A 25267-nucleotide genomic window follows, 5' to 3' on the forward strand; every position below is an offset into this window, starting at 1 on the left:
TTTTATTTGACTGTCGCAGAGACATCACTGTACATGGATGGTTCTGTATTGCAGACACTAGTGGATCTGATAGAGGGATGGCTGACATATTCAGGTATTTGACGGATCACTTTTGGCTTCACGTCCATAGGGATGGCGCTGCCCAGCCTTGAGCCCTTGGCTATAGTCACACAAAGCACTGGAATCTGATCCAGCCATGAATGGAACCAGGAGGAGTATCCATGGAAGGCATCATCACTCTTTGCAAGGTCACAAAAATAAACCTCTTTGTCTTACAGCAGTCTTGATTTCTCTCTTTTTGGATAATGCTAGAACCCTTTTTATATATACTGTATGTCACTCTCAAACATGCTGCAGTGGTGGAATCATTTGGTGGGAGAAGAAAATACTTCAACAATCATAACAAAAATACAATTCAAGTAGACATCTTGACAAAATCATTTTGCTAGAGATATAATTTGCCTTTGCCCTAGGAAAGCACAGGTATGTACAGTACTAGATCAGGTCGAATTTGTAAAGATTGATTTCGTTATGGTGGACACGACTGAAATCACTGAGTCAGTGGCGTGGAGGAGATGGACGCTGGCAATGAGGTTGGCACTTCTACTGCAAGGTTATATATTGTGCGCTCTAACAGCCTACAGCGTTTTTAGTTCTGGAGTGATGGCTTTATTTCATAAATAAAATGATACTACAATAATTATTCTCTGAATTGTAAAACTCATCATATTCATAAGGCAGTGAAAGAATAGTTTTGCCTGTTCCGAGTTAGCGTGCACATAATGGATCGAGAACCGGTTTATTTGACTTTTTTTTGTGTGTTTTCTTATTCTTTCTTTCATAAATGCACAATTGCGTCTTCATGCAATATGCATTTGCAAATGGTGGATGGGTCAGATTCAGAACAACGTCCGCTAGAGTAGGAGCTGTCTGGTTGTCATCGTGTCCCAGGCTGCACAGTAATGTAATCCATGACATAGCCGTTGGAGGTTGGGTCCAAGTAGCAGGTGATATAAAAGAGTCCTCAGCCTTAATCCTAAAAACAAAGAGTGTGTTGATTAGTAAATTAAACACACTTCAAAACAATAACATTTATGGTATGAATAATTGTTGGACTGTGGCAATGTCATGGTGACTCTCTTTCCAACAGACACATGTTTAACAACCACAACAATTGTAACATGACCACACAAACATAGCACAGCACAGTGAAAGGATGTTGAATGTTCAGAGATGAGAGGCAGGCATCTGACAGAGCATAGACATTCTAAAGACATGTCTAGAAATTTTAATAAATGCTCATGGCACAATGACTCTGACAGCACGCACGGCTGAGGGCAAGGCCATGAAACCTCAGTCATCATGTGTCAGGAGTCATGCAAGCATACACACATTCACACTCACACACACACACACACACACACACACACACATCCAACACGTCTGAACTCCTGGGTTATTTCATTTAAATGCTAAATGAAATAATGGTCTTATAAACGGCCAGAGTTAATGCAGGTTAAGGTTAACATTTGGCAAAATGTCAAAGGAAAGAGGAGAAGTTAGAACACCAAAAGGACAGAGGAACGTTAGATGGGTTGGGAGGAGAGTCCGTCACACAGCTTCATGCCTGTCAATCAAAATCCACCAGAGGATAAACATGACGGTTGCGAAGACCAAAATACTGAAACACAATACTTGTGTTTCCAGTTTTGGTTATGTTGCAGCCAGAACACATACAACTCTGACCTACATGCACAAGACTTGATGTGCATCCAGGAAAGCAGAACAGAAAGTCCACGATATGGCAAAAACTTGTTTCTTTATGATGATTTACAGTCACTTCCTCTTCTTCTTTTTCTTTTTTAACCTTTTGACACAATCATGAGACTGGTTCTTGTTCTTAAAATGTCATTCTAAAATGAACTGGAAACTTCTAGTAATATATCTGATCTTATCTGAGTGATGGATTATACAGATCGTAGTTTGATTGTGGGGCACATCAAATCTTGTGTACATAGATCAGAGCTGAATCCATACAGATGGGTATAAGCAGACCTCAGACTGGCAGCTCAAGCAGTTCGCGGGTGGTTGATCAGAAGAAGCTATACTCTATATGACATCTATGACTAAAACTCAAGGTATGTTTTTCAATGTTAAAACATATACAGAGGAAGATACATAAACGAGTTTAATAGTACCGTACCTCAACACTAAGGGCCGGTTTCACAGACAAGGCTTAAGCCTAGTCCTGGACTAAATCACACTTTCAATGTAAAATCTCCATTGAAGATGCTTTTTAGTCCAGGATTAGGCTTAAGCCATGTCTGTGAAACTGGCCCTAAAAGTCAGGAAATAAATATGTATGTAAATGTGGAGATTTCCTTTCCAGCAGGGGGAGTACTGCAATCACACAACTTGTGGGATTTTCTGAGACTGAATGTATCTTTCTTTGTGTGCGCACATACTGAATGGATAATCTGGTCCTAAAAAAAGCAGTAACACACCTTTTCAACTAACAGGGGTCTAAATTGAAGACAACAATAAGTTGATTAGTTCAATCAGGTGTGTTAGATCTAGGTTGGCGCAAACATCTACACATACAGAAGCCTCTATTGCCCACCCCTTCAAACAATTCCCCCGTCAGTTGCGTACTCGGCTAGGCACGGCCGGTAGGAGGGAGTCATGGTGACGAGCACTGTGTGATGCGTGTGTGTGATGCGTGTGTGTGATGCGTGTGTGTGATGCGTGTGTGTGATGCGTTTCCTGTTAGAAGCTTCAGAAACATGACTCAGTGCCAGTGAGAGGAGTGCCAATGAAGAAGCAGCGTGCGAAGGGAAGAGGACCATTCGCTGCAAGCCCAGCCGACCACAACCAGACCAGACCAGACCAGACCGCCACGCAGGCACCAAACCCGACCGGGACCGCATGTGGTCGTCTCCTTACCTGGGTCAGTCCTCACCCTCCTCTGGCGTGATCTCTGTCTCTTTATGTACCACTACCTTGGTCACTGACATGTCAGGATGTTGCTCTTTGGCTTCCTTAATGGCCTGTGCCAGCGCCTAGCACCAGACCCCCAGGGGAGACAGAGAAGGGGAGGGGCAGGGAGGTTGGGGGGACGAGGGGAGGGGGGGCGGGGACGAGGGGAGGAGTGAGTGAATGTGCCAAAAGGGTAGCTGCTAATAGTAGTGACATCAACTGGAGAATTCAGGGTTAAGTCACACATCACACATTATTAATACATCTTTGTCCACACACATCATGTTAAAATCAGACCGTATTACGTTTTAACACGTTGACGCCTTTGCAGGGGACACACACAGAGGGAGGTTAAGGGTTGGGAAAGCATTGTCTTCCTTCATTCAGCCTGTTAAGTTTGTCGTCCTCATCTGCACACATTATTATTATTATTTTTTTTTTATCGCCAAAGGAGAGTGTGAAAGTTAAAAAGATAAGTGGGCAGGTTGGGAGAGGGAGAGAGAAACATCCTACATTAGAAAGCATAAGAAAGAGAAAGAAAGGGACCACTTAAGAGACCTGATCATGGTCGATATCTGTGTCTCCCGTGATGACGATCCTCTTCTCGATCCTCGTCTCAGATATTCCCCCTTTCACTGTCTGCTCAGATGAGGGATAGATCGAGCGATGTGTTAACGTAGAGATATATATATATATACTGTATATATATAGACCTCTACAGGTCAGAGACAGAGAGGTCAAAAGGACAGCCAATGGCGCCTGACCTTTGTGATGTGAGTGGTTGTCGTGGTGCTCGTCGTTTCTGAGGTGATGGTCTGGGCGCTCATCAGAACCCCGGGGTCTGCGTCACCGTTAGTGTCACCCTGTCAAGAGTCACACACACTTTCCTGTGACTCCTTTGTGACTATTAGCTTAAATTAACGTTGCCACATGATTTGGTGCACTGTAATCTAACCTTTACGTCCATTGTGTTTTTTGACAGCAGACGTACAGTACATACCTCTGAGGACTCGTACGTGATGGTCTTCGTCTCTGTGTGGACCACAGGCACCTCCTTGGTTGTCAGCTCATCCTTCGGAACCGCCACTGAGTTCTGGATTGGTGGCAACCAGAGAACAGAAATTAGGATGTTGGAAAGGTTAAACGTTTAAGAACGTCTCCCTTTCTTTCTCTTTCTTAAAAAACTTTTATGTGAATAAGTACAACATGAAACTTCCAACACTGTGTTTTGTACTGTTAGCTACACAAAAATGACATATGCATTGTTCTTAAAAAGGGCAGCTTAAAAACCACACAGTGAGCACGAAACAACATTGTAACAAATACAGCATAATCAAATAAAACAAATACATGCCACATGCTTGTAAGCTGAGCAAACTTTAACACCAAATGAGCTAAATATCTCAGAAGGCATGCAGTCATGCATTAGAGCCCCTATTCTGAGGAGAATGAGGAGATTCTACAGTTGGGCAATGCAAATCACAAGGCTCCCATCAAGTGTGTGATTAAATTCGTTCCCTGATCCGCTCAACAACAGAAGTGTGACGGGAAAGTCAAGACGAGAGATCCATGCTCTGTGTTGCCCTTGATTATTAGTGCCAGATTGTGCCAGCGAGAAGTGGGGGTGGGACAGTTGTGAAGTTACGGGCCCAGTCTGGACCCACTAAGGTGGGGTAGGGGTTACCTCTGACAGAGGCATGTCTGGAGGTGCGTGTGTGAGAGAGTCTCCTGGTTTGGGGCTCAGCTCAGTCTGATCTACTTCCTGTGTCTGGTCATCATCATCCTCCACTTCTTCTTCTTCTTCCTCCTCCTCCTCCTCCCTCTTCCTTTCCACTTCATCTTCCTCTTCCACCTCAGTCTTCTCTTCTTCCTCCTCTTTTTCATCTGTGCTCTCCGTGTCTACGGAACCGTCACTCTCTCCTTCGGAGGACAGGTCTGACGGCTCTGCAGGGTCTGAAACACTGTCCTGGTCGCTCACTTCTCCCTCTACATCCTGGTGGTCTCTGGTACACTCCTCTGGCTCCTCTGTCTTCTCCTCCATGGCATCTTCTTCTTCTTCTTCTGGGGAGCTCTCGACCTTCGTGGCCTTCTCCCCGTTCTCTGTGGGACACTCTACCTCATCTTCAGAGGGCAGAGCGGGAGCGTCTGCAGCTAATTCAGAAAAAATCTGATCTTCTTCTTCACCAGCACCATCTTCCCTCAATGATGAAGGTTGTTCAACCTCCTCTGCACGCTCTTCAGTGTTTGTGACACTGGCCGAGTCATTCACTGCCCTCTCAGAAGACCTAGAAGCAGCCTCTTCTTTCTCTTCTTCCTCCTCCTCCTCCTCCTCCTCCCCCTCATCTTCTACTACCTCTTCATCCCTCTCTCTTTCCCTTTCCTCTTCCTCTCCTCCCTCCTCTTCTCCTGTCTGCTCGAACTCCTCCACCTCTCCTGCAGTAGACTCTCTCTGTGTTAAAACACTGTCTGCATCACTGTCTGACTGGCTTGAATCTACCTCCCCAGTTAGCTCCGTACCCAACGACGACTCTGACCCCGGGGACATGCCAAACTCTGGCCTGCCTGCCTCCTCTACTTCTGGCGCCACAGTAGCAGGACTGTCTCTACCTTCTGCAGTAGCAACACGATCAGATACGCCATGCGACTGCTCTGAGGTATTCTCAACAACAGCCTCTTGTGTGTGTGTAATCGTTATCGGCCCTGACTCAAGCTCTGTTGTCTGGGCTATCTCCATCTCGGCGGTGTGTGTATTCACTATCTCCTCCCCTGCAGCCGGCAGCTCTGCGGAGTGAACCGTTTCTGTGTCTGTCTCTGCGGCCTCTATGCAGGGGATATTCACCGTAGACTCGGCTGGCTCCTCCTTCGTCACCTCGGTCTCCTTCTCCGCCTTCTCCTCCAGCCCAGCTGATGTCTGGAAGACACAAGAATCGTTTATATTACTGGACTACTATCAGGCATTTCATTCATTTTTCGGACATGTTAAGTAAATAGTGTTTTTTGTTTTGTTTTGTTTTTTCTTGTTTTTGTTTTGTTTTTTCTTGTTTTTGTTTTGTTTTTTGTTGTTATAACTATTTCTTTTTTCACATGTTCGAAATAAAGCTTTCATTCATTCATTCACTGCTCTTAGAGGAAAGCTATGTAAACAAAGTCAAGTATATATATATGTCACACCTGTTAGAAGAAGAAGAAGAAAAACAAAAACAACTCAGAGAAAGTAACAATACACATTTCTGTTTTTTTTTTGCACAATAAACATATCAAGCAGGGTACCCAGAACAAAAGTTGTAAAATAACATTGAAATAATAATATTTTCTGCGGCAAACAACATCACTGCAGTGACTTATTCTCAATGTGGACCATAGAGGAAGGGTCACCTTATGTAACATGGGACTCTGAGAGGTGGGGACCCATCCCAGCGTAGACTGATGGACAGACGGACGGAAAGAAAGACAGAAAGAAAGACAGAGAAAGTCAGAACAAACACAAAAGTGAACACCAGATGAAGAACACACAGAGAGAGAACGTCAGAGACAGACAGAGACACAGTAGCTGTTCTCTGGGACTTGCAGCTGGGAAGAGATGAAAAAGAAAAGATTGTATGGGTGCGAGATATTCATATTGTCTGCTAAGAACCCTACTATTGCCAGGGGACATTAGGATTAGTGATGCACAAAAAAAAAAGCTAAAAACAGGAATTATACAACTCTATTCTAGCTGTCGTTACATAACAGCAGCGCATATCTCTTTTCAAGAAGACCCATACAATGTTTCTGGTGGCAGAGTTGTTAGAAAAAGCATTGAGGTTTCAGGAGTGAGGCGGGGGGATAACTGCAGCAGTGGCACGGCGCCAGGGACCAGGGGGGGATGATGTCACCGTGTAAGGACTGATAACACAGCTGGGGAGAGGGTGCTGAGCAGAACGGTTTGAACACAAACAAAAGCAGAAAGGACCCAAACAATCCCCCCCGCCCCGTTCCCCCAAAGCTAATGAGCCATCAACAAAATCAAGCAAGCCTTAGTGTTTGTATCAAAAAGAAGTAAAGCGTTTTGGGAGCAACAACAAAGTTGGCGGTTGGCACAGCAGCCATGCAGAGCGGTTACAGTTTGGTTAAACCGGTTGGAACGCCGCTAAGGTGGTGGTGGAGATCAGCAGCAGCAGGTGGCGGATGGGTGGGTGGGTGGTTGGGGTATGCTGGGGGGGGGAAGGGCGGGTGGGGGAAGTATTGTTTTAGTGTCATACAGTACCACTGCTAAGGAGGTACAGGTAGCTGATGATTCTGTAACAAAGTGACCAGTGGCCAGGCCGGACAGCGAAGGGTCAGTCTCGGCTCGCTCCAAGCCCCAGGGGCCATCAGGTGTCCCCAGCTCCTTCACCTCCTCACAGGACCCGCTGGTGACCTCTGACCCCTCGATGGTCTTCTCCACGACCTCAAAGGACCATGGAGCTTCAGCCCTCTTCGGCGAGTTTACAGGGTAGTAAATGTCGTCAGACTCGGTCTCCTCGGAGGTGAGGAGGTGAGGCGAGGGGGTCTCCGTCTTCTCCTTGGGTTCCTTACAGATGGTGTAGGTATCCGTCTCACCAGTCTTGGATTCCGTGAAGGTGCTTAAAGTATCGTTGTCCTCAGGGGTGGTGAGAGTGGCGACCGCGTCGACTTCAGCCTCCTCGAGGGTCAGAGGAGTCCCTTTCTCATCCCTCGTCTCCACTGAGACATCCTTCGTCTCCATCTCGTCATCGTCAGTGTCCGTGTCCTTCAGTATAATCAGTGTTCCTCTCTTGTCGATGATGGCCTGGGAGACCTCCTGTCTGACCGTTCCAGGACTGATCTTCACCGATGGCTGGTCCGAGTCTTGGGACTCCGGCGTCTTCTCTTCCTCTCTGAGCATCCCGTCACTGAAGACATCCTCCAGAGTCCCACCGGCAGTGCTGCTCCCCGCCACCATTACACTACCGTCCACCACCACGCCCTTCTGTTCAGCTGCCTAGAGAGAGACTTGGCTTACTGTGACCCACCCGTTAGAGTCACACATACAGTACAAGACATACAGACAGATAGCCAACATACCACGAACACTAGAAATATCAAACGCGTCAAACGCTAGCGCAAGACTGTGAATACAGCTAGTTTGAAAGGTTTAAAAACTTGACAAGCAGAAACCCTAGAAGCACTTTTGTGAAATATTGACAGGCAGAAGACAATGCAGGCTGTTAGAGTGCTGAGGTAAAGGATCAACATTATCCTTGCCTAAAAATACACAAAGGAGACCATCCATCTATAAGGGGCAAAATTGGATTTGGTCAGTTAGCTCTTAACTCGTTTAATTGATGACCTTTCAATAATCTCTCTCTATTGAACAACAACAACAACAACAACAACAACAACAACAACAAGTTAAGAGTGGAGGAGTTAAAGGGAACAGTAGACACAACAACCCCCACGGTCTGGAGCCTCAGCATGGTGGGAAAGGTATGAACAGGCCTCCTCACACGCACCAGGAGCAGCCTGCTATTTACATATCACATCCCTGTGCTGCAACGACAGGAGAGACATCACAGAGGGAGGAGAGAAAGGGAGGTAGGGGGAGAGAAATCACAGAGGGAGGAGAGAAAGGGAGAAAGGGAGGAGGGGGGTGTGGGGAGACACACACACAAAGTGATGCGGTGCACTAATGCCTAGCTTACCTCAGTGGCATTAGCGTCTAGTTCAGGCTCCATCTGGTCCACAGCAGGTACCTCATCTTTCTCCTGGAGAAAAGGAAAGAATGAACATAAAATAGTTAGAAAGAAGAATAAACAGACAGCACATGCATGGTACGTTCATGCACACATAGTAAGTAGCCAACGACCATGGCATGCGAAGGATTATTTGACCAGGTATTGCTCTACAGAATCGCAATTTCTCTCATCTCAGGAGTGCAATGAGAACTATGATTTAACTTCAAAGACCTAAATTAATGTTGCATATTCTTTCTACAGGAAATGGTCTCTGGTAATCAATTTCTATAGAGTCCATGGCCAAAATGAGATAAGAAACAAAACTATTTCTTTTATTTTTGGATTAATAATCATATTAATGACTTTTCCAGTCAAGTAGACTGATTCCAGAGTTAATTCAATCACTCAATATCTAAGGAGCAGACACACATGTTAAGTATATTAATCTGTTATTGTAATCAAAAAGTAAAAGTGAATATAAATGAATAATGCTACTTCTCCAGAGAGACAGAAACCAGAATAGACAATGGTTGAACATGCAATTTTATTAACATATAATGAGATGAAAATATACATTGTTTTCATCCTATTTTTTATAAAAGATTCTGAAAAAAAAGCTCCAAAAAACTCCTCCACATGTGAAATTACAGATATCCTTTTCTTCCGCGTCTGTACGGTAGTTTTGTATGATTAAGAGTTTCGACTACGGCCTGTTTGAATGACCTTAAAGAGTAGTATTGATCACGGGCTCTTGGGTGATGTCATGCTCTCCCCGCACAGTTCAACACTGTGACCCATGCAGTTAGTCTGCCCTGGAGCTTACATCCTGAAGGTGGAGGGGCTCGATCATGGGGGCCTCCTCCCCCAGCTTGGGGGAACGTCCCGGGGACGAGGAGAGCCTCTTCTCCCACTCCGTCATCCCTGAGCCGTCGCCGCCGCCCGTCTCCAAGAAGGAGCGCTTCAGCTCGCTGATGCTGCTCTGGTGTTTGACCAGCTCCTCGGGTGGCTCGGTGTCCTGATCAACCAACCAATCACCATACAGGGGAGTGAGGTAGAATTCCGTGCATGGGGAAGGGGGGGGGGGGGGTCATGCCATGCTTCGGTTTTGTATGGTAGCTTTCATCGGCGGTAACAGGAGAATCACATCCAAGTGGTATATAACAGAGGAAAAAAAAGCCTGCAAGCGAAATGCAGGCTAAGGGCGTTTAAGGCTACCCAAGTAACAATGGCAAATGAGGATTCATGCATCATGGGTTTAGCACAACACTCCCTCTTCTCGTTGGGATTAAAGGATTCTCAAAGCTCTCATTCTGCTCCAGTCTATTTGTTACTGTATTAATTCACACAATAGAAACGCTTTGGGCAAATCACTCCGGCAGAAACATGTTGATACAGTAATACCAACTACTTTGATTTATTTTATTATCCCACACTTTAAGTTAATATTAGTAGTACTTTGTGAAACGCTAAGTGGTCAGACCATGGCTATGTTTGTTGCTTAAAAAAGGTTTCATATGATTTCCAGTTCCAGGACTACTCACACTACATGCAGCATAATGCACCATGCTTTTCTTTTACCAACCTCTAACATCAGATTACTATGCTTGATAAAAACGTTCTCCCCTTTTATTCGCCTTATGAAACTATACTGGAAAGACAAAGAGGAGAGAGAGATTCATAAGGAAAAAGTGTTTGTTTCAATTCTATATACTGTATAGAGAGAGGTAGGGAGTTTTGTCCTTAATGGCTGTGGATGGAATGATGGTCAGAATCAACTCACTGAGTCTGACAGGAGAGTTACCACAACAGCACATCCATCAAGGCAAAGATAAACAAGCAACCTCTCCTGCTGATTCCTTAACAAAACTGCAGAAACAGAAATATGAATGTGACTGCACCACAATAAAGAAATAAGGCAAAAATAAATAAACAAAAATAAATGTGGTGCATTCTTTTTTTTGTGAAAAGCACTGACATCTTGCATCAGTCTGAAAGATTGACTGAAAAGTGACAGAGGGGGCAGGCAGTGAGCTGGGCAGAGACGGGAGCCCAGAGTACCTGTGTCCTCATCTCTGAGTCATCCTCGAACTCCGACTGACAGCGGAGGGTTAGACAGGTACAGAGAAACAGAGGGGATTACAAGAGAGGAGGTAGGGTGAGACAGGTACAGAGAAACAGATGGGATTACAGAGAGGAGGTCGGGTGAGACAGGTACAGAGAAACAGATGGGATTACAGAGAGGAGGTAGGGTGAGACAGGTACAGAGAAACAGATGGGATTACAGAGAGGAGGTAGGGTGAGACAGGTACAGGGACAGAGAGAGAGAGGTACACAAATAGAACGAGAGTAACGGAGAGAGAGGGAAAGTGAGAAACAGTTCAGCACAGAGAGGGGATACCATAGACAGGAAGAGTAACAGAATAGAGTCAAGAAACCCTGAGAACGTTTGAGCGAGGGCAGTCTGTATAGATATAACAATCATGCACTTGAAGGCAGAAAGACATGTGACTTTGAGGACAGTATTCATTCAACAAATCAACCCTAACTCATTTACATGCACCCACGTCTCAAAGTATTAAGAGAATGCCCGTCTCCCTCAATGTAATAACGTCTTCATCGAGTTCATGCCTAAAGAGTCCAGGAACGGCCTTCTCCGCGTACAAACCTCTGTGGCCGTCGTTTCCCCGTCGAAGGCAAAGTCAGTTTGCTCGCTGTCCGTCTGTTTTGGTAAACAGGTGAAACCGTTCCCATCGGAAAGCAGAAAGTAAGAGAGAACCCATCTTTGTCAGCGTTTTGGACACACACAGCCCATCAAACAGGGAGTCTTTACGATCACGAATGGACGGTATGGGGAATGCATTAGGTATCGCATAGCCATAGGTATAGGTTGTTTTGTAAGCAATACACAGTCAGTAAAATAAAAAATAAAAAGGCTAGGCAACGAAGATAAAAAAGCAAAAGAAGAACGAGCAAGCGTCATTTGCAAACAGACTCAGAGGAAGTTTTTTTAAACGTTATGTTTTTCAAGGCCGGTCATGTCAAATTGAATAATGGGTAGGCTATTTACAGGTTTGCAGCCAGGCTGTGTGAAGGCTTTGTTTGACATGAATTGAAAAGCCAGATGCTACATTTTAATCTCCATTTCATCCCAGGTAGCCTAGCAGTTAGCTGGATTATAGTCTACTGTGGCCAAAACAATAGAAGCAATTGAATAATTCCTATATTGTCTTTCAAAGCCTCTGATTTAGCTGGTAAAACAGTTACCTGACTTTCAGGCCTCCTCTTTACCATCCATGTGCAAGACAGTGGAGGCTGGTGGAGGTAGAAATCGGAGGATGGGTTCGTCGTAATCCTTTTTTCACCCCAATTTCTACCTCCACCAGCCTCCCCTGGTGCGAGATGATCCTACAGTATGGATGTGGTGAATGTTGTACACACAGCAGCAGTCCTTCTGCATTGGCCTAACGGTCCACCCCCTTAACACATTAAATACATTATACAAGCTATTTTAAGCAGCGCCAATCATTGGTATCTAATTATAAGAAAGCCTTGCTTTGAGGGGATCATGACTAAGCACACTAAGCAGCTTTCTTATGAGCTGAAAGGCTTCCCGAGGCACCGCTGAAAAATCTAAATATTTCATTTTTGATTTGTGTTGTCGTTGACGACTAGCTTGAGGTCACAATGCAGAGAGACTCACTGACTGACTGACTGACTGACTGAGAGGATGTCTGGTGGATCTCTCTCCATGCAACTGTGGTTGTTTCCCTGTGGCAGTGACAGTCTAATAGAGGTCATGAATGTAGATGGCAAGACTGAGATGGGTTAGGCACAAAGCAAAACATATCTACGTCTACGCTAGAATGACCCCGAGTTTTGGCTTTAAGATGTTCTGATGAAGGCACTTCTACATGTCAAGTCTTCAGAGTGTTTCTCCAAGGTTCTTCGTTAACGAGGACCTTTGAAGCTACTTTATAGAATAACAGTTTACGGTCTAAGGTGAGCATGACTTTACTTATGTGAATAGTCCCCCTTCAGTCCCCGTTTGTACTAATTTGTGTCTAACCCTTCATAAACAAGTGAGTGGAGTAGATACAAAACAACCCAGCAATGGTAGGGCTTGCATGACCATCTCTGTATGCATAGAGTCTGTTGATGGGATGATGTCATCTAATGAGAGAGTGACGAGGCAGAGATGAGGTTCTGAAAGTAGGAGCACTGATATGAGTCATCAGGTCTGGACTGTACAGTAGAACAGATAAACAGTACAGGAGGAGTGGGGGGAGGGGTTACTGCACTGCAGTAGTAGGTATAGTTTCAGGCCAAAGATAACGACACACACACACACGCACACACACACCTCTTCCTCTGAACTGTCATGGTCAGGGTCATGTAGGCCCTGGGCAATAGAGGCGGTGAGCGATGCCGCCTTGGGCTCCAGGTAGCACAGGCACAGAGCCAGGGGGAAGGAGAGGGTGAGGGCGTAAGGGACAGAGAAGGAGGTGGAGAGCAGGAAGAAGAAGATGAAGAGGAAGCAGGGGATGAGCGACGGGGACTTGATGGGGAGGAAGTGATGCGCGCACTCGGGGAGGAAGCGCAGCTCCGACAGGTCGGGGAAGGTGAGGTAGCCGTCGTCGTCCAGGAAAGAGGAGAGGTCGGGGAGGTGCAGGGAGAAGGAGAAGAGGGTGCCGCCCCGGCCCTTGCCTGCCTCCAGCCTCTGCTTGCGGGCCCGGAGGAGTAAGGCCTGCTCCTCCAAGAGGGCGGCCTTGCGGTCGGCTCGGGCCTGGCGGCGGCGGCACCCCGCGTTGCTCTTGGCCGGGCTGACCGACGCCGCGCGCTTGCGCGTGTTCTCCCTGCGCCTCCGCCGCACTTTAGTGGACGACACGGGGGAGGAGGGGAGCGAGAGCTCGGAGCGAAGGGGGTCGGACGAGTACAGACAAGGTGAGTGCTGAAGGAGGAGGGGCGAGGGGGGGGGGGTGTATGGCGGAGATGGTGGGGGGGGGGGGGAGGGCGAATACGCATGAGCACACACAAGTATAGTTTAGGGTCAAAGGAAGGACGAGAAAAGAAAAGCTAATTAGTCGAGCGTACACAAGACAAGAAGCATTCAGTTCTAGTCTAATGCAGTGGGTAAAGCTGGAAGCATTTGTGATATCAATCATAACAACCGTCTAATAACCATGGAGTCCAATGACGAAATGGACAGTTCCCAACATGGGTAAACAACAAAAAAAACGATCAGGCTACAGTCACGTAAAAAGTGTTATTGAGAGATGTTGCATATCTTCTATCATTTCTAGTGACCAGAGGCATCATTGAAATCGAGAGGACGAGAGTTTATCTCTATCTAACCCAAAGTGACTGAGGTAAAAACAACAACACTCTCCTCGACCCAGAGACTAGTCATTCTGTAACTACGTTTCAAGTTTCATTGTCCGGTGTGAGTGAAAGGGAGGTACGGGATTGGTTACCTTAGTGTCGTGTCTGAGTGGAGTGTCTGGAACGGCTTCCGACGTCTCATTAGCGTTAGTCTGTGCCTCCTCCTCCTCCTCCTCTGCCTTCTCTTCTTCTGCTTTCTTCTCCGGCGTTACCGTGGTGATCAGGTTTCCCGTGGCAACGGCCTTAGCCGGCCCCTCGGAGGAGGCGTCCTTCATGAGGGTCTCGTGGTTTTCCGTAATCGGAGCTGGACGGCAAGATGATAGAAGAGAGAAGAGAGTGAGTGGCGCTAGAGAGGCTGGAAAAGGCTTGACTCATTCATATTCATCAAAATGGTTCAATCACCTCTGAAGTGGTTCTGATAGAGAACAGAAAATGGAGCAATTTGTTTACCTATGTCACTTCGGGGAATAATGAAATCACTTTTCCTTTGTGCTTTATAAATAGGCCTTTTTAGGCACTTTTGTGGTGGACAAAAGCATTTGATTTCGACTGGCTTTTTTTGATTGGCCAGTCATCAGGATCCCTATTGTGGCCAGTACTGGAGTTATGAATGTGTTGTTGTGTTGTTTCCCCTTCCTCACGCTCTTTCAAATGGCAATTTGAGACAACAAAAGAGAACATTTGCATTTCTAAGCAGCAGCGACTCAAAAGAACATATTATTCCGACGCCGCTGAAAAGGACAAGTACATCATCACCATGAAGAACTGATTTATTCTCGCCTGCAGCCAGAGTGATATGGAGACCCAGCGACCTCGCCGTAGCCGCCTTATGGGTCCCTCATGGACAGACGATCAGGACACGATTGCATAACAGGAAATGCGGTATGGTATAGTAGGCTACGTACCTCCGTCGAGGCTGCGGGACATGGTGTAGCGCCTGCTGGAGGAGCGCTCGAACAGGGGAGCGGGTCTGATGATCTGGGAGCTGGCCCTGCGAGTCTGTGCCTGCGTACGCCCGCTGTAGCGGAACTTAGAACCCAGACCCAGGAACTTTTTAAGAGGGGCCTCGGGGGACACCAACCTGCCATGTGACAACCAGTCTCATAAACGTCGACATCAGATAACAATCTCAGTTAACAATCAATGTACTCGTACAAAAAAGGATTGTTTGTTCATAGTAACCACCCTATGTGCGTCTCTCTCACCTGAAGAAAGTATGGTGCTCCACACAGGTCTTCCACAGCCGCTTTGCTGCGCGGTGATTTGGAAGCTTGAAACCGATCGTGCTCTCAAACTGCTCAAACTACACGGACGAAGAGAGAGAAAAAAAAACAAATGGATTACTGTTCTTCAGCCATACAGCAAAGCGTTCTTTAAAATCAAGACTTCACTTCCCAAACAGAAACAAATCCACTAGCGAGTCTACTGTTGTGTCTTTACCTCTCCCGGGCGTATTTTGATGTAGAAGTTGTTCCTCTTGTAAGAGATCTTGAGGACCTTGGGCCAGGCGAACCTGTTGATGCGCAGCCGGTCTCTGTAGATGAGCAGGCCACTGGAACACACGCCCAGCATGATCTCCACCCCCTCAGAGTCCTGGAGACACACACAGTTAGCTTCAATACCCGTTACCTTCTCCTGCATACAGCATCAATACCCGTCTCTACGGCTCCACACCAATAGTATATAGTCTCACCTGGAAGGTGGACACATGACTACACACAGTATGAGCTATGGCCCTGACCCAATGTTCACTCAAAACCCACCTTGTACAAAATCAATCAGAAACTAAAAGAAAGCATTGACCATGAAATTGTTTCTCATTTCGGTTCAATATTCAACTTTTTTTTTTAAGCAGATGTCAAGGCAGAGATATATAGTATTGGTAAGCGGTGCCATGTTTTTTGATGATATCTTGTTATGGCAGGCAGGTGGATAATGGAGAGGGCATCTCGTGTGCTATTCCACATGCACAGGGTGTTGAACGGTGATCAAAATGACTAATGATATGAGCATAGAGTACATTACTATTGAGGAACAAACGCAATAATGAAATCTGTCAGGTCGAGGTGGAGTAGGTAATAAAGTGACAGAGTTCATTAGGCTGTTCATCGCACACCAACAACATTTTACATTGAATGGTACCAATGATGGATGGATGGATTCACAGTGAGAGTGTGTGTGTGTGTGTGTGTGTGTGTGTGTGAGAGTGTGAGTGTGTGTGTGTGTGAGTGTGTGTGTGTGTGTGAGTGTGTGTGTGTGTGTGTGTGTGTGTGTGTGTGTGTGTGTGTGTGTGTGTGTGAGTGTGTGTGAGTGTGTGTGTGTGTGTGTGTGTGTGTGTGAGTGTGTGTGTGTGTGTGTGTGTGTGTGAGAGAGTGAGAAAGACAGAGGGAGGTGGGTGGGTGGGTGGGTTTCTATAGGATGAGGAAGGTAATCTACCAAACAGTCTGAAACACGACAATGGAGAAAGAACTGCATGAATCAAATGCACAAAAGGTGCCCACGCCATGCATGACAGACACGCATAGTCAACCACACAGAGATATGCACATGGGATGCAGCATCTTACCTCCCCCTTAGCTCCAGCCAAGCATTCAAAGAGACTTCCTACCAACTAGGTGGTTTAATGAGAAAAGACAGAAGACAAGAGGTATGCTGATCTGATTCAACTAATGAAAGGGAATATTAAACCTAAAATCTGAAAGAATGCCATGTACTACCAACCCTAACCCCCCACTGAGATACTTCAATAAGATGGCTCTTTGAACAAACTAATAGAAGTCCATCTTTCTCATCCAGGCCGTGCAGATCATTCCCTCTAAAAACAAATATTGTTTTTCGTAATGGTAACAACCTAATCTACATAAGCAATCAAAAGGAAACAGCTCTAATGTGCAATGTTGACATCAGTCAGCTGCTATGGTAAGCCTGCTCTCACTGCTGTCCTAATGGCATGTTTGATCTCATCTAGCATAAGAGATTATTATAATGACTGAGTCACTGTAGGCAAGCCAAAGCGTTGATTCCACAGAGAGTAGCAGAGCCATTATCAGCCAGCAGCCCCGGCACCGGCATGTTAAGCGTGGCATTACTGAGGCAGCGATGTTTAAAAGCGTGGCGAGTGCCTGGGACATCAAAGCATCCACATGGTCCCCGAGTGAAATGAATTAGCTTTTGTCAGTCTCACACAAACCCATATGAAATACCTGTCAATACCTGTAATACCGGGGGGGGGTATAGCACACATCTCTGTTAGCCTAGCGTAGCATAGAGCTGTCCCACGTTACCTTGGCGTGATGCAGGTCCACGCCGAACATGGACAGTTTCTTGGCATTCTCCAAGAAGTGCATCTCCGCTTCGGCTGGCGTCATCCCTCTGGAAGCACGGGAGACAAGACAACATGTCAGCATGTCAGACGTATCAACTAGTACAGGCAGAGCTCCGACAGCAACAGTCAACACTGGAACAATAACAGCTCTAGTAGTAGACTAGTGATTTGAGGACTGTCTTGTCGATCTTGTGCTTATTAAAAAAAGATACTAGTAGAGTATAATACTAGAGTATAGACTGACTTGTAGTTCTTGTGGAGGTCCATGACCTTCTCCTCCAGCTCCTTGGTCTGGTTGGGGGAGAAGCGGAGCTCGGTGATGTAATCGCTGCCGAGCTCCTCGGGGTCGTAGTCGCCCAGTTCAGACTGGACCGTGTAGGAGCCCAGCACCGTGTGGGTGGCGAAGGAGCAGGGCAGGCGGCCCGACACCACGTCATCCCTCAACTGGAGGCACAGGTAGTACCTGAGATGGAAAGAGAGGAAGGGGGTTCGTTTAGTTTATTAGTTTAGTGGAAAAGTCCCCATGAATTAACTGCTCCGTTAATTCATCCCCATGAGCTTTAGCCTACATGGCTAATTTCCCGCTATCGTCCCCAGGGAGGAAGAGGGAGACGTATAATGGTGAAAAGGTGTTTGGAAAATGCTGTTCTGTACATAAGGCGGTCGTTGAGACTGTAGTCAGGACGTCTTACAAGACATTTTACCTGGTAATATCCTCAGACAAATGGGCAGGGTCTGGGGGGTAGAACTTCACGTTGAAGGCAAAGTTCCATGGGCCAGCTGCAAAGCAAGAAGGAGTTTGAATCAGAACATAAGCTTCTAGACAATGGATCTATTCTAGGTTATTGGGTTAGGAGGTTATTTGTGCTTATTTGGCAACTTACTCCTTATCTGCTTCTTCAGTTCCTTGCAAGGCTCCAGCCAATTCTGCAAAAAAAAGGCAATAAGCCAAAACCGTTAATAACTATGAATCTACAATTATTATGAAATCTTTATTTTAGGCAGGGGAAGTCCTGCTGAGAACGATCATTATACCAATTATGGACAGTTATGAGATAGCATAATGCTACAAATAGAAACATCTGGGAATGTAATTGAAAAAATCTACCAGATCCCAGATCAGTGTTTACTGTACCTTCTGGTTCTCCACATCCCGGTACGTGATGCCAAAGTAGTCCTTCTCCAACAGGTTGAGATGGTCGCACACTTTGTCAAACAGCAGCTGGCCCTTGGCTCGTTTCTGATGACAAAACAAACACGCCGACAGGGGTCAGAGGTCAGGTGTCAGGTTGTCACAACGGAGGGAGCGAGGGGTGTGGCAGTACGAAGACCACAGAATCCTCATGTCAGCCTACACCCCGAGCTTCCTTGTTACAACATCATTGGATCTGTTCAATCCAGACAAACACTCATAGAGGGTGTGTGTGTATGTATGTATACACTCCACACACACCGTGTGTATGTGGAGTGTACACACACACACACACACACACACACACACACACACACTATTTTTACGAGGGCAGATGAGACATGCTTCTGTGTGAAGACGTCGCTGCTGCATGTAGTTCATCTGCCAGCAACACCTCCAGGAGAATTAGCAGAGTCATGTCAGACTAATACTGCCGGCTGCTGCCTCACCCTGGCCCCACGGTGACTCCTCCAAACATTACCATGGGTTTAGCCTCAAGACAGAGTGCTAGGAATACTGATATAGCAGTATTTCTTTTTACCAGTTGAATATGGTGACATGTATTATGACAACAACATATGGGATAAACGGGAGCTTCTCTTCAGGAACGGACATCCAATCTAGACATTCATACAGTGACTGTTACTCTGTATCTGGGGTAGTGGTGGTCTAGTGGATAGTGAGTTGGACTTGTGATCGGAAGGTTGTGAGTTCAAATCCCGCCTGAAGCCACACCACTACTAGTGTGCCCTTGGGTAAGGCACTTAGCCCTCAGTTACTCCAGGGGGAATGTCCCTGTAATTCGTAATTGTAAGTCGCTTTGGATAAAAGCGTCTGCTAAATGGCAAAATTAATTAATTAAATTATTACTCCGGCTCCGACATAGTCCAATAACAGTCCAGTGCTTATGGGGGGCTCTGTGAAAAGCCAGAGTCCGTAAACAAAGAGATTGGAGTGTAGGATTACAACACCAAACCCCATATTAAAAGTAAATATCCCCAAAAGCTTAGAGGTACATGTACTCATAGAGTAAATAATAATAGAACAACATTTTTTAATCTCGTGGGAATAACAGTCAGAGTTTTTTTGGGGGGGGGATCGTTTAACTACTGTGGCTAGAAAAATGGTTGGTTAAGAGGCGATAATTCTTCTGTCACAGAGACTGGAGGAGAAGCTCACTGCAGCATTTTTCCCACAGGGGGGAGTTGAGCTTTCAAAAGCAGACAGTTCTGGAGAGAAAATAGCCATCTCTACATTTGGAATCGTTTAAAATAGGGTCAACGAGGGAAGAAATACTCCCTACTCCAATTACCCTGAAGATCCTCCTCATTTGAACTCAATGGTATTACTGTGAGAAATTGTGGTAGCTTTAACTGGCCTGCGTCGTGTTGTAGCCGTTTAGCTGGCCTCAGAGCTGCCTGATCTAAAAGCATAGTCTTAAGGCTCCCCGTTGCAGACAGGTCTTTGCAGAGGTCGGGTGAAGTTGACCCTGGATGCTCATGCTGATCGAAGGTCAGTTATGTGTTTACGGTCTATGTAGGTTAAGGGTATTTAGGGAGGGTAAGCTGATCCTAGACCTGTGCTGAAAGACAACTTGTACCCAGGGTGTCTTGGCAGGAGGAGGGAGGGTGGATTACAGGGTTGTAAACAGATGGGATAGGGAGACTCCTCTAGACGCTCTCCTACTATCCCTCTCACACAACTCTTACTCACTTCCTCATCGAACCCCGCCACAACATAGCATCCACCCCGCCCCCCCCTCCCCCCCAACAACACAGCTCCTACTCAGGCCTCCTCCTCTTGCAACTCTGCAGTATAATGGTGGATTACAAAGATGAATGCTTATCTTTAACAAAACTGAGTTTGGATTTTGACATTTTCTCAGTGCAGTTCTAAGACATAACAAAACAGGCGTTTGCAGACAAAATACACTATTTTGGACACTTTGAGCGAGTCAACACTGATTCAAACATATTAATTTGCCAGTTATCATGGACAAGACTTTTTGAACACCGAGGAACATCATAACGCTTTTGTTTTTAACAACAATGTCATTGGTGATCAAAGATAGTTACTCTATCATTACTAAGTATATAGTTTCATTTGCCTTGAAATGTACAGTAGTGGTGCTGCAAAGTTCACTACGTGGCGCAGCACCACTCCCCCGTTCTCTGGTGAGAACCCCGGAGTGAGTCTGCAGTATGTAGATGATACAGCTCTATGGATCCAGCTTGCTTCCCCATCCCAGTTCCCTGTCTCCAGAAGTCCTGCATGCGGTGCCCACTGCGGGAGATCACAGCTGCACAGTAATCGCAGTGACATGCCAAGTGTGACACTTATTCCTCCCACACAAAACCCTCCAATTTCATAGTCCCCCAGCACCCTCCCAAACACACAGCTAATCCCCCGGCCAAATCCCTGGTGGGGCTCAATCCGGTTAGAGGAGATTTGGGGCTGGGGGTCTGAGTCACTGGCATAGTGTGAATCTTCTCTCTGCTTTGCTCAGCCAACACACATTTTGACAAACTCAAATGTAAAAGTCTTATATGGAACTTGAGATTAAGCTCAATGTAATCAGAAGGTTTACCGAAAAACAACTTTCACTGGTCTACAGGATGCATGCATTTCATTAGTGAGGAGAAACATTCACTAAAACTTCCTGACACGCCTCTATTCAGAGGGTGACAGACAAGACAGAGCCAGTGTGCCAGTCCCTTTACCCTCTTGCCCAGCGGTACCTCTCCCCCCCCTCCCCAAGACTCACCTCCACCGTCAGGGTGTAGTCAGAGCCGTCCATCAGGGTGATTTTACACTGCATGTTCTTCAGCTTCTTCACTCCCCTCAGAGGAGACTTGGACAGACGACTGGTAGAAGACCTCTGGGAAGACAAGTCCTCCTCAAACCTCTGCTGCTCCTGGAAGACCAAAGAGAGAGTACACATGGCAGCGCCGTCGGAAATAACCCAGAACACCGACATATGACTTCAAACAAAAGTACAAAACAGCACATTCTTGCAAGGACGCATGACTTGAGACTTGTTTTGTTTTGTCTTCGTCCAGACCTTGTCACATAACCACACTGAGACATGACGCAGTCCCAATACAGACTCGACGACGCTGATGATAACGAGATTCAAGAACCACTGAGAAGAGTTTAAAAGGTGCTCCGCCATTTTGTCCAAAGAAGAAAATCCAATTTTCTAGCTGACTGTAAACAAAATACTTCAGAGTGGATTTGTGTGAAGGGAAGTTATTTGGCTTTGAGAGATTTTACCCTCAGGCAACAAATGGATGTGCGGTTGATTAGATTTCAGTGTCCTAAATACATTTGAATTCCTCTGGCTGCAAGTAAAAATTTGGAAATACTGTACTTGTAATTACAGAGGATGGAGGTGCTTCGACTATCATATAAACGTATACTCTAAGTCTACTCCAGTGCAACCAATGCCTAGGGGTGGCTGTGGAGGTAGAGCCGGCGTCTAATGATCACAAGGCCGGCGGTTCGATCCCTTGCTGGCCATGTGTCGAGGTGTCCTTGGGCAAGACACTGAACCCCAAATTGCTCCCAATGAGCGGGCCGGCATGGTAGCTATAGGTATACATGTGAATGTGTGGGTGAATGGGTGAATGAGAGGCCATTGTAAAGCGCTTTGAAATAAGGCGCTATATAAGTGCAGTCCATTTACCATTTGCCTCAGAAAGCACTGGCATGGTTTAAATCAGTCCCTCCCCTGACCGCTCACAGACGTCTCACTCTGGACGACTGGAAAAGCATCTTCTATCCTCCTCTTCCTGACGTCAACAACCTCTCTCACCTCCCCCACTCCTCTCCGCTCCTCTCCCACTCTAACCTGCTCTATGAATCACGCTCATTTCATGCTCTACTTCCTCTCCTCATCAAACAACCCATTTCCATACTTCATTTCCCTCAATACGGAAAAGGAAAAAAAACACTGTTCTGTTTTGCCGTTTTTCATATGACATATTTCCAGAACAACAAAACAATATTAATCATAACAGCGCTGCTAGCGGCACTGCAGCTCCGTGACTGCTCGTTACAAATCTCCACATGCAGGGCCAATTTACATCCTAATCTATCGCCCTTTAGTTTACCGTCACAAAACCCCACTCTTCCAACTTCACTGGGCCCCCCATTCCTCAACCACTAACTCACAGCTTGCTCACAAGACAAGGCAAGTTTATTTGCACATTAGAGCAGGAGCAATTCAAAGTGCTTTACATACAGCATTAAAACATACAGTAAGGGGACGAACTGAGCTAGACACCACACAGATCCTTCAGTAAGCAGTCAGTAAAGTAGGCAGTCAGTGCCCCAGGTTGGAAATTCAGGAGATTTAGCTCTGAGATCGATCAGATAATCTGTCCGGCGCCGCCGTAGCACTCAGGTCAAATCTTTTTGAACGAGCACTTCAGATAACATAACGACCTGACTGTCTCAGTCACAACAACTTAGACCCCCATTGAAGTCAAGTCTGTACTCCTCCTTGCACACTTGGTTTTTTTGACACGCTTCAGTGCTGGAAAAAAGAGCTCTGAGACTCCCCTATTGTTATAGGCAGCACCATTCACCAAGCCGACCATTCAGCAGCACCGACAGTATACTGTGAGTGAATGGAGTAACTCTACGGTAAAAGAATGTTTGGCCAGGCTCACCTGCTCTTTCCTGGCGGGAGTGCTGTGTCCAGCAGCGGAAGGGAACTGCTCCCTGGCAGGCTGGCGCTGAGGGGCTGGAGCTGCTGCTGGGGATGCTGCTGCTGCTGCTGCTGCCTTGCTGGGCTGGGCTGCCTTCCCCTTCTTCTCCTTCCCTTTCTCCTGCTGCTGCTTGGGCTCGGAGTCGGAGCCTGATTCGGTCGTCATGGCAGATCACGCTGGAATCGGGGAGGAGGAGGAGGAGGAGGAGGAGGAGGGGGATTAGATGACTCAACTAACTCATTCATGATGGCATACTTTGTTCCCTGCCACTCTTCAACCTAGAGGGAGCTCAATAGTACTTGTGGCGGGCCTTCAATGCGAAGTCAATAGCGCACGCGTGCAGAATGTGATCCGTGAACGTGGTTCTGTTCTGTGTCTTTCCATTGACAGTTGAGTCCAGTCTGATTCTAATCTCACGGTTCTCAACAGTTGATTGTTTAAAAGATCAAAGTCTGCTGGTGCCCTTACTGTATAAGGAAGGAATAGAAGGGGCTAGACTGGTAGACATGGAAGACATGCTCTCTTATGGTCATCTGCATTTTTGGAGGTAAGGTAAGGTAAGATAAATCGCTAATCTGTCTTCTGGGGGATTAGCCTTTACTGGAGGGACCCCTCGTGTATGAGTTTTACCTACAGCACACACCAGGCGGTTCATTGCATCCTGAGTGAGGTGCAAAGACTAGACCACTCAATGTAGTGTAATGTTGTTTTCTGGGGCAGAAAATAAGGCAATTCTACTCTGTAATTGACAACACAAAGTACAGTACAGTCCTCTCTTTTTTTTGAGTTTTTTTTATTGTCGACATCTAAACAATGCGAGCACACAATCGGCCACAATCGTTTCTGACCAAACCTTTTCCCCACAGCGAGCAACATTCCAGTAAAGGATCGATTATTCCACACTGGGAAATCGTCACGTAATAAGAGGAAGCTATCTAACTGCCAGACCGAGAGAGAGACAGATGATGGATAGTTAGTTTAGTTCACTTTGGGGCCCCTGCAAACCATCCTGAGGATCCAGGCTTTGGGAACGTGAGACCCATGCCAGACCGCACCAGCAGGGCTCTGGGGCTCTGAGGAGTGTCTGGGGTCTGTAGTGTGGATACTTGTCATTGCTGATCTGGGCCTCTCCCTCACTAGAGCGCTATTTATAGGGCAGTGTTTACTCTGGGGAGGGGGGGGGGTTCGGGGGAGGATCTCGGACTCTCAGGCATGAGAACAGCCCACGAGATCTCACACACTGCGAATAACGTGTAGGGAGGGAGAGACTACTGGGAATGCATACATGCCACAGTAGTGGTTCAGCCTAATGGGCGTTTGTCGTTCCCATGTTGGGGACACACTGTGGGGTGAGGGAGGCTAGTGAGGATTGTACTTGTCAAGCTCTGATTCAACGTCTGTTCGTACACTAGTGAAGTAGTAGTGCTCGCTAGGCCTATAGCCTGCTAGGGAATGAGTACATGCTAAGTTTACATACCATGCTAAATGTACAATGAATGCTGGCTCTGTTCCATTGATGTTCAAAATAGGATTACTGTGTGATGCCAAATCATTGCTTTGCCGAGTAACGACAATACCCACTAAAGTAGCGAGAATGTTATTTGTTTTTAAAAAGGATTAGGGACGATGGTGATTTGATTCTGTTACAAATCTGGACTGTTTTCATAGAACTGAAATAAATCTATTGAAAGCCATAAGCTACTTGTTCAGTGTTTCCATCCTCCGTGTTTCTGCCCTCAGACAGCCTCCAGAGACTCAACCGGCTGCATAGATCTGAAACTGCGGTCTTTGAGTCGAGTTAATTCTCTTAAGAGAGAAAGCCTATGAGGTCACATCATGTCAAGTTCCTAGTTCCGATCCCTGCTCCCACAAAACCTGTTTTCCAGGGAAAACAGGAAAGTCACAGCAGTCCAGACTGATATTTCCAATCATGACAAAGCCAAAAATATCTATCCTAAAGTGACTCTGC

At 46.3% G+C, this 25267-nt stretch overlaps 1 protein-coding gene across 1 annotated transcript; it reads right to left on the reverse strand.

Moving 5' to 3' along the window:
• Positions 1-23463, reverse strand: LOC308172108 (band 4.1-like protein 3; the record flags this gene model as incomplete). Its single annotated transcript, XM_080547018.1, has 23 exons — positions 1-1036; positions 2944-3059; positions 3535-3615; positions 3741-3839; positions 3977-4069; positions 5816-5887; positions 8658-8720; positions 9514-9705; positions 10749-10784; positions 11356-11409; positions 13051-13638; positions 14162-14373; positions 14975-15150; positions 15275-15372; positions 15510-15662; positions 16636-16680; positions 17354-17441; positions 17639-17857; positions 18099-18174; positions 18279-18321; positions 18530-18634; positions 21351-21500; positions 23260-23463. The coding sequence occupies 22 exons, from the start codon at positions 23461-23463 to the stop codon at positions 2949-2951; spliced, it is 2958 nt and encodes a 985-aa protein (XP_080403144.1). The 3' UTR covers positions 1-1036; positions 2944-2948.
• Between the last annotated feature and the right edge of the window lie 1804 nt (positions 23464-25267).

Source organism: Nansenia antarctica (genome assembly GCF_963989245.1).
Source record: "Nansenia antarctica genome assembly, chromosome: 16".
Lineage (NCBI taxonomy): Eukaryota > Metazoa > Chordata > Actinopteri > Argentiniformes > Microstomatidae > Nansenia > Nansenia antarctica.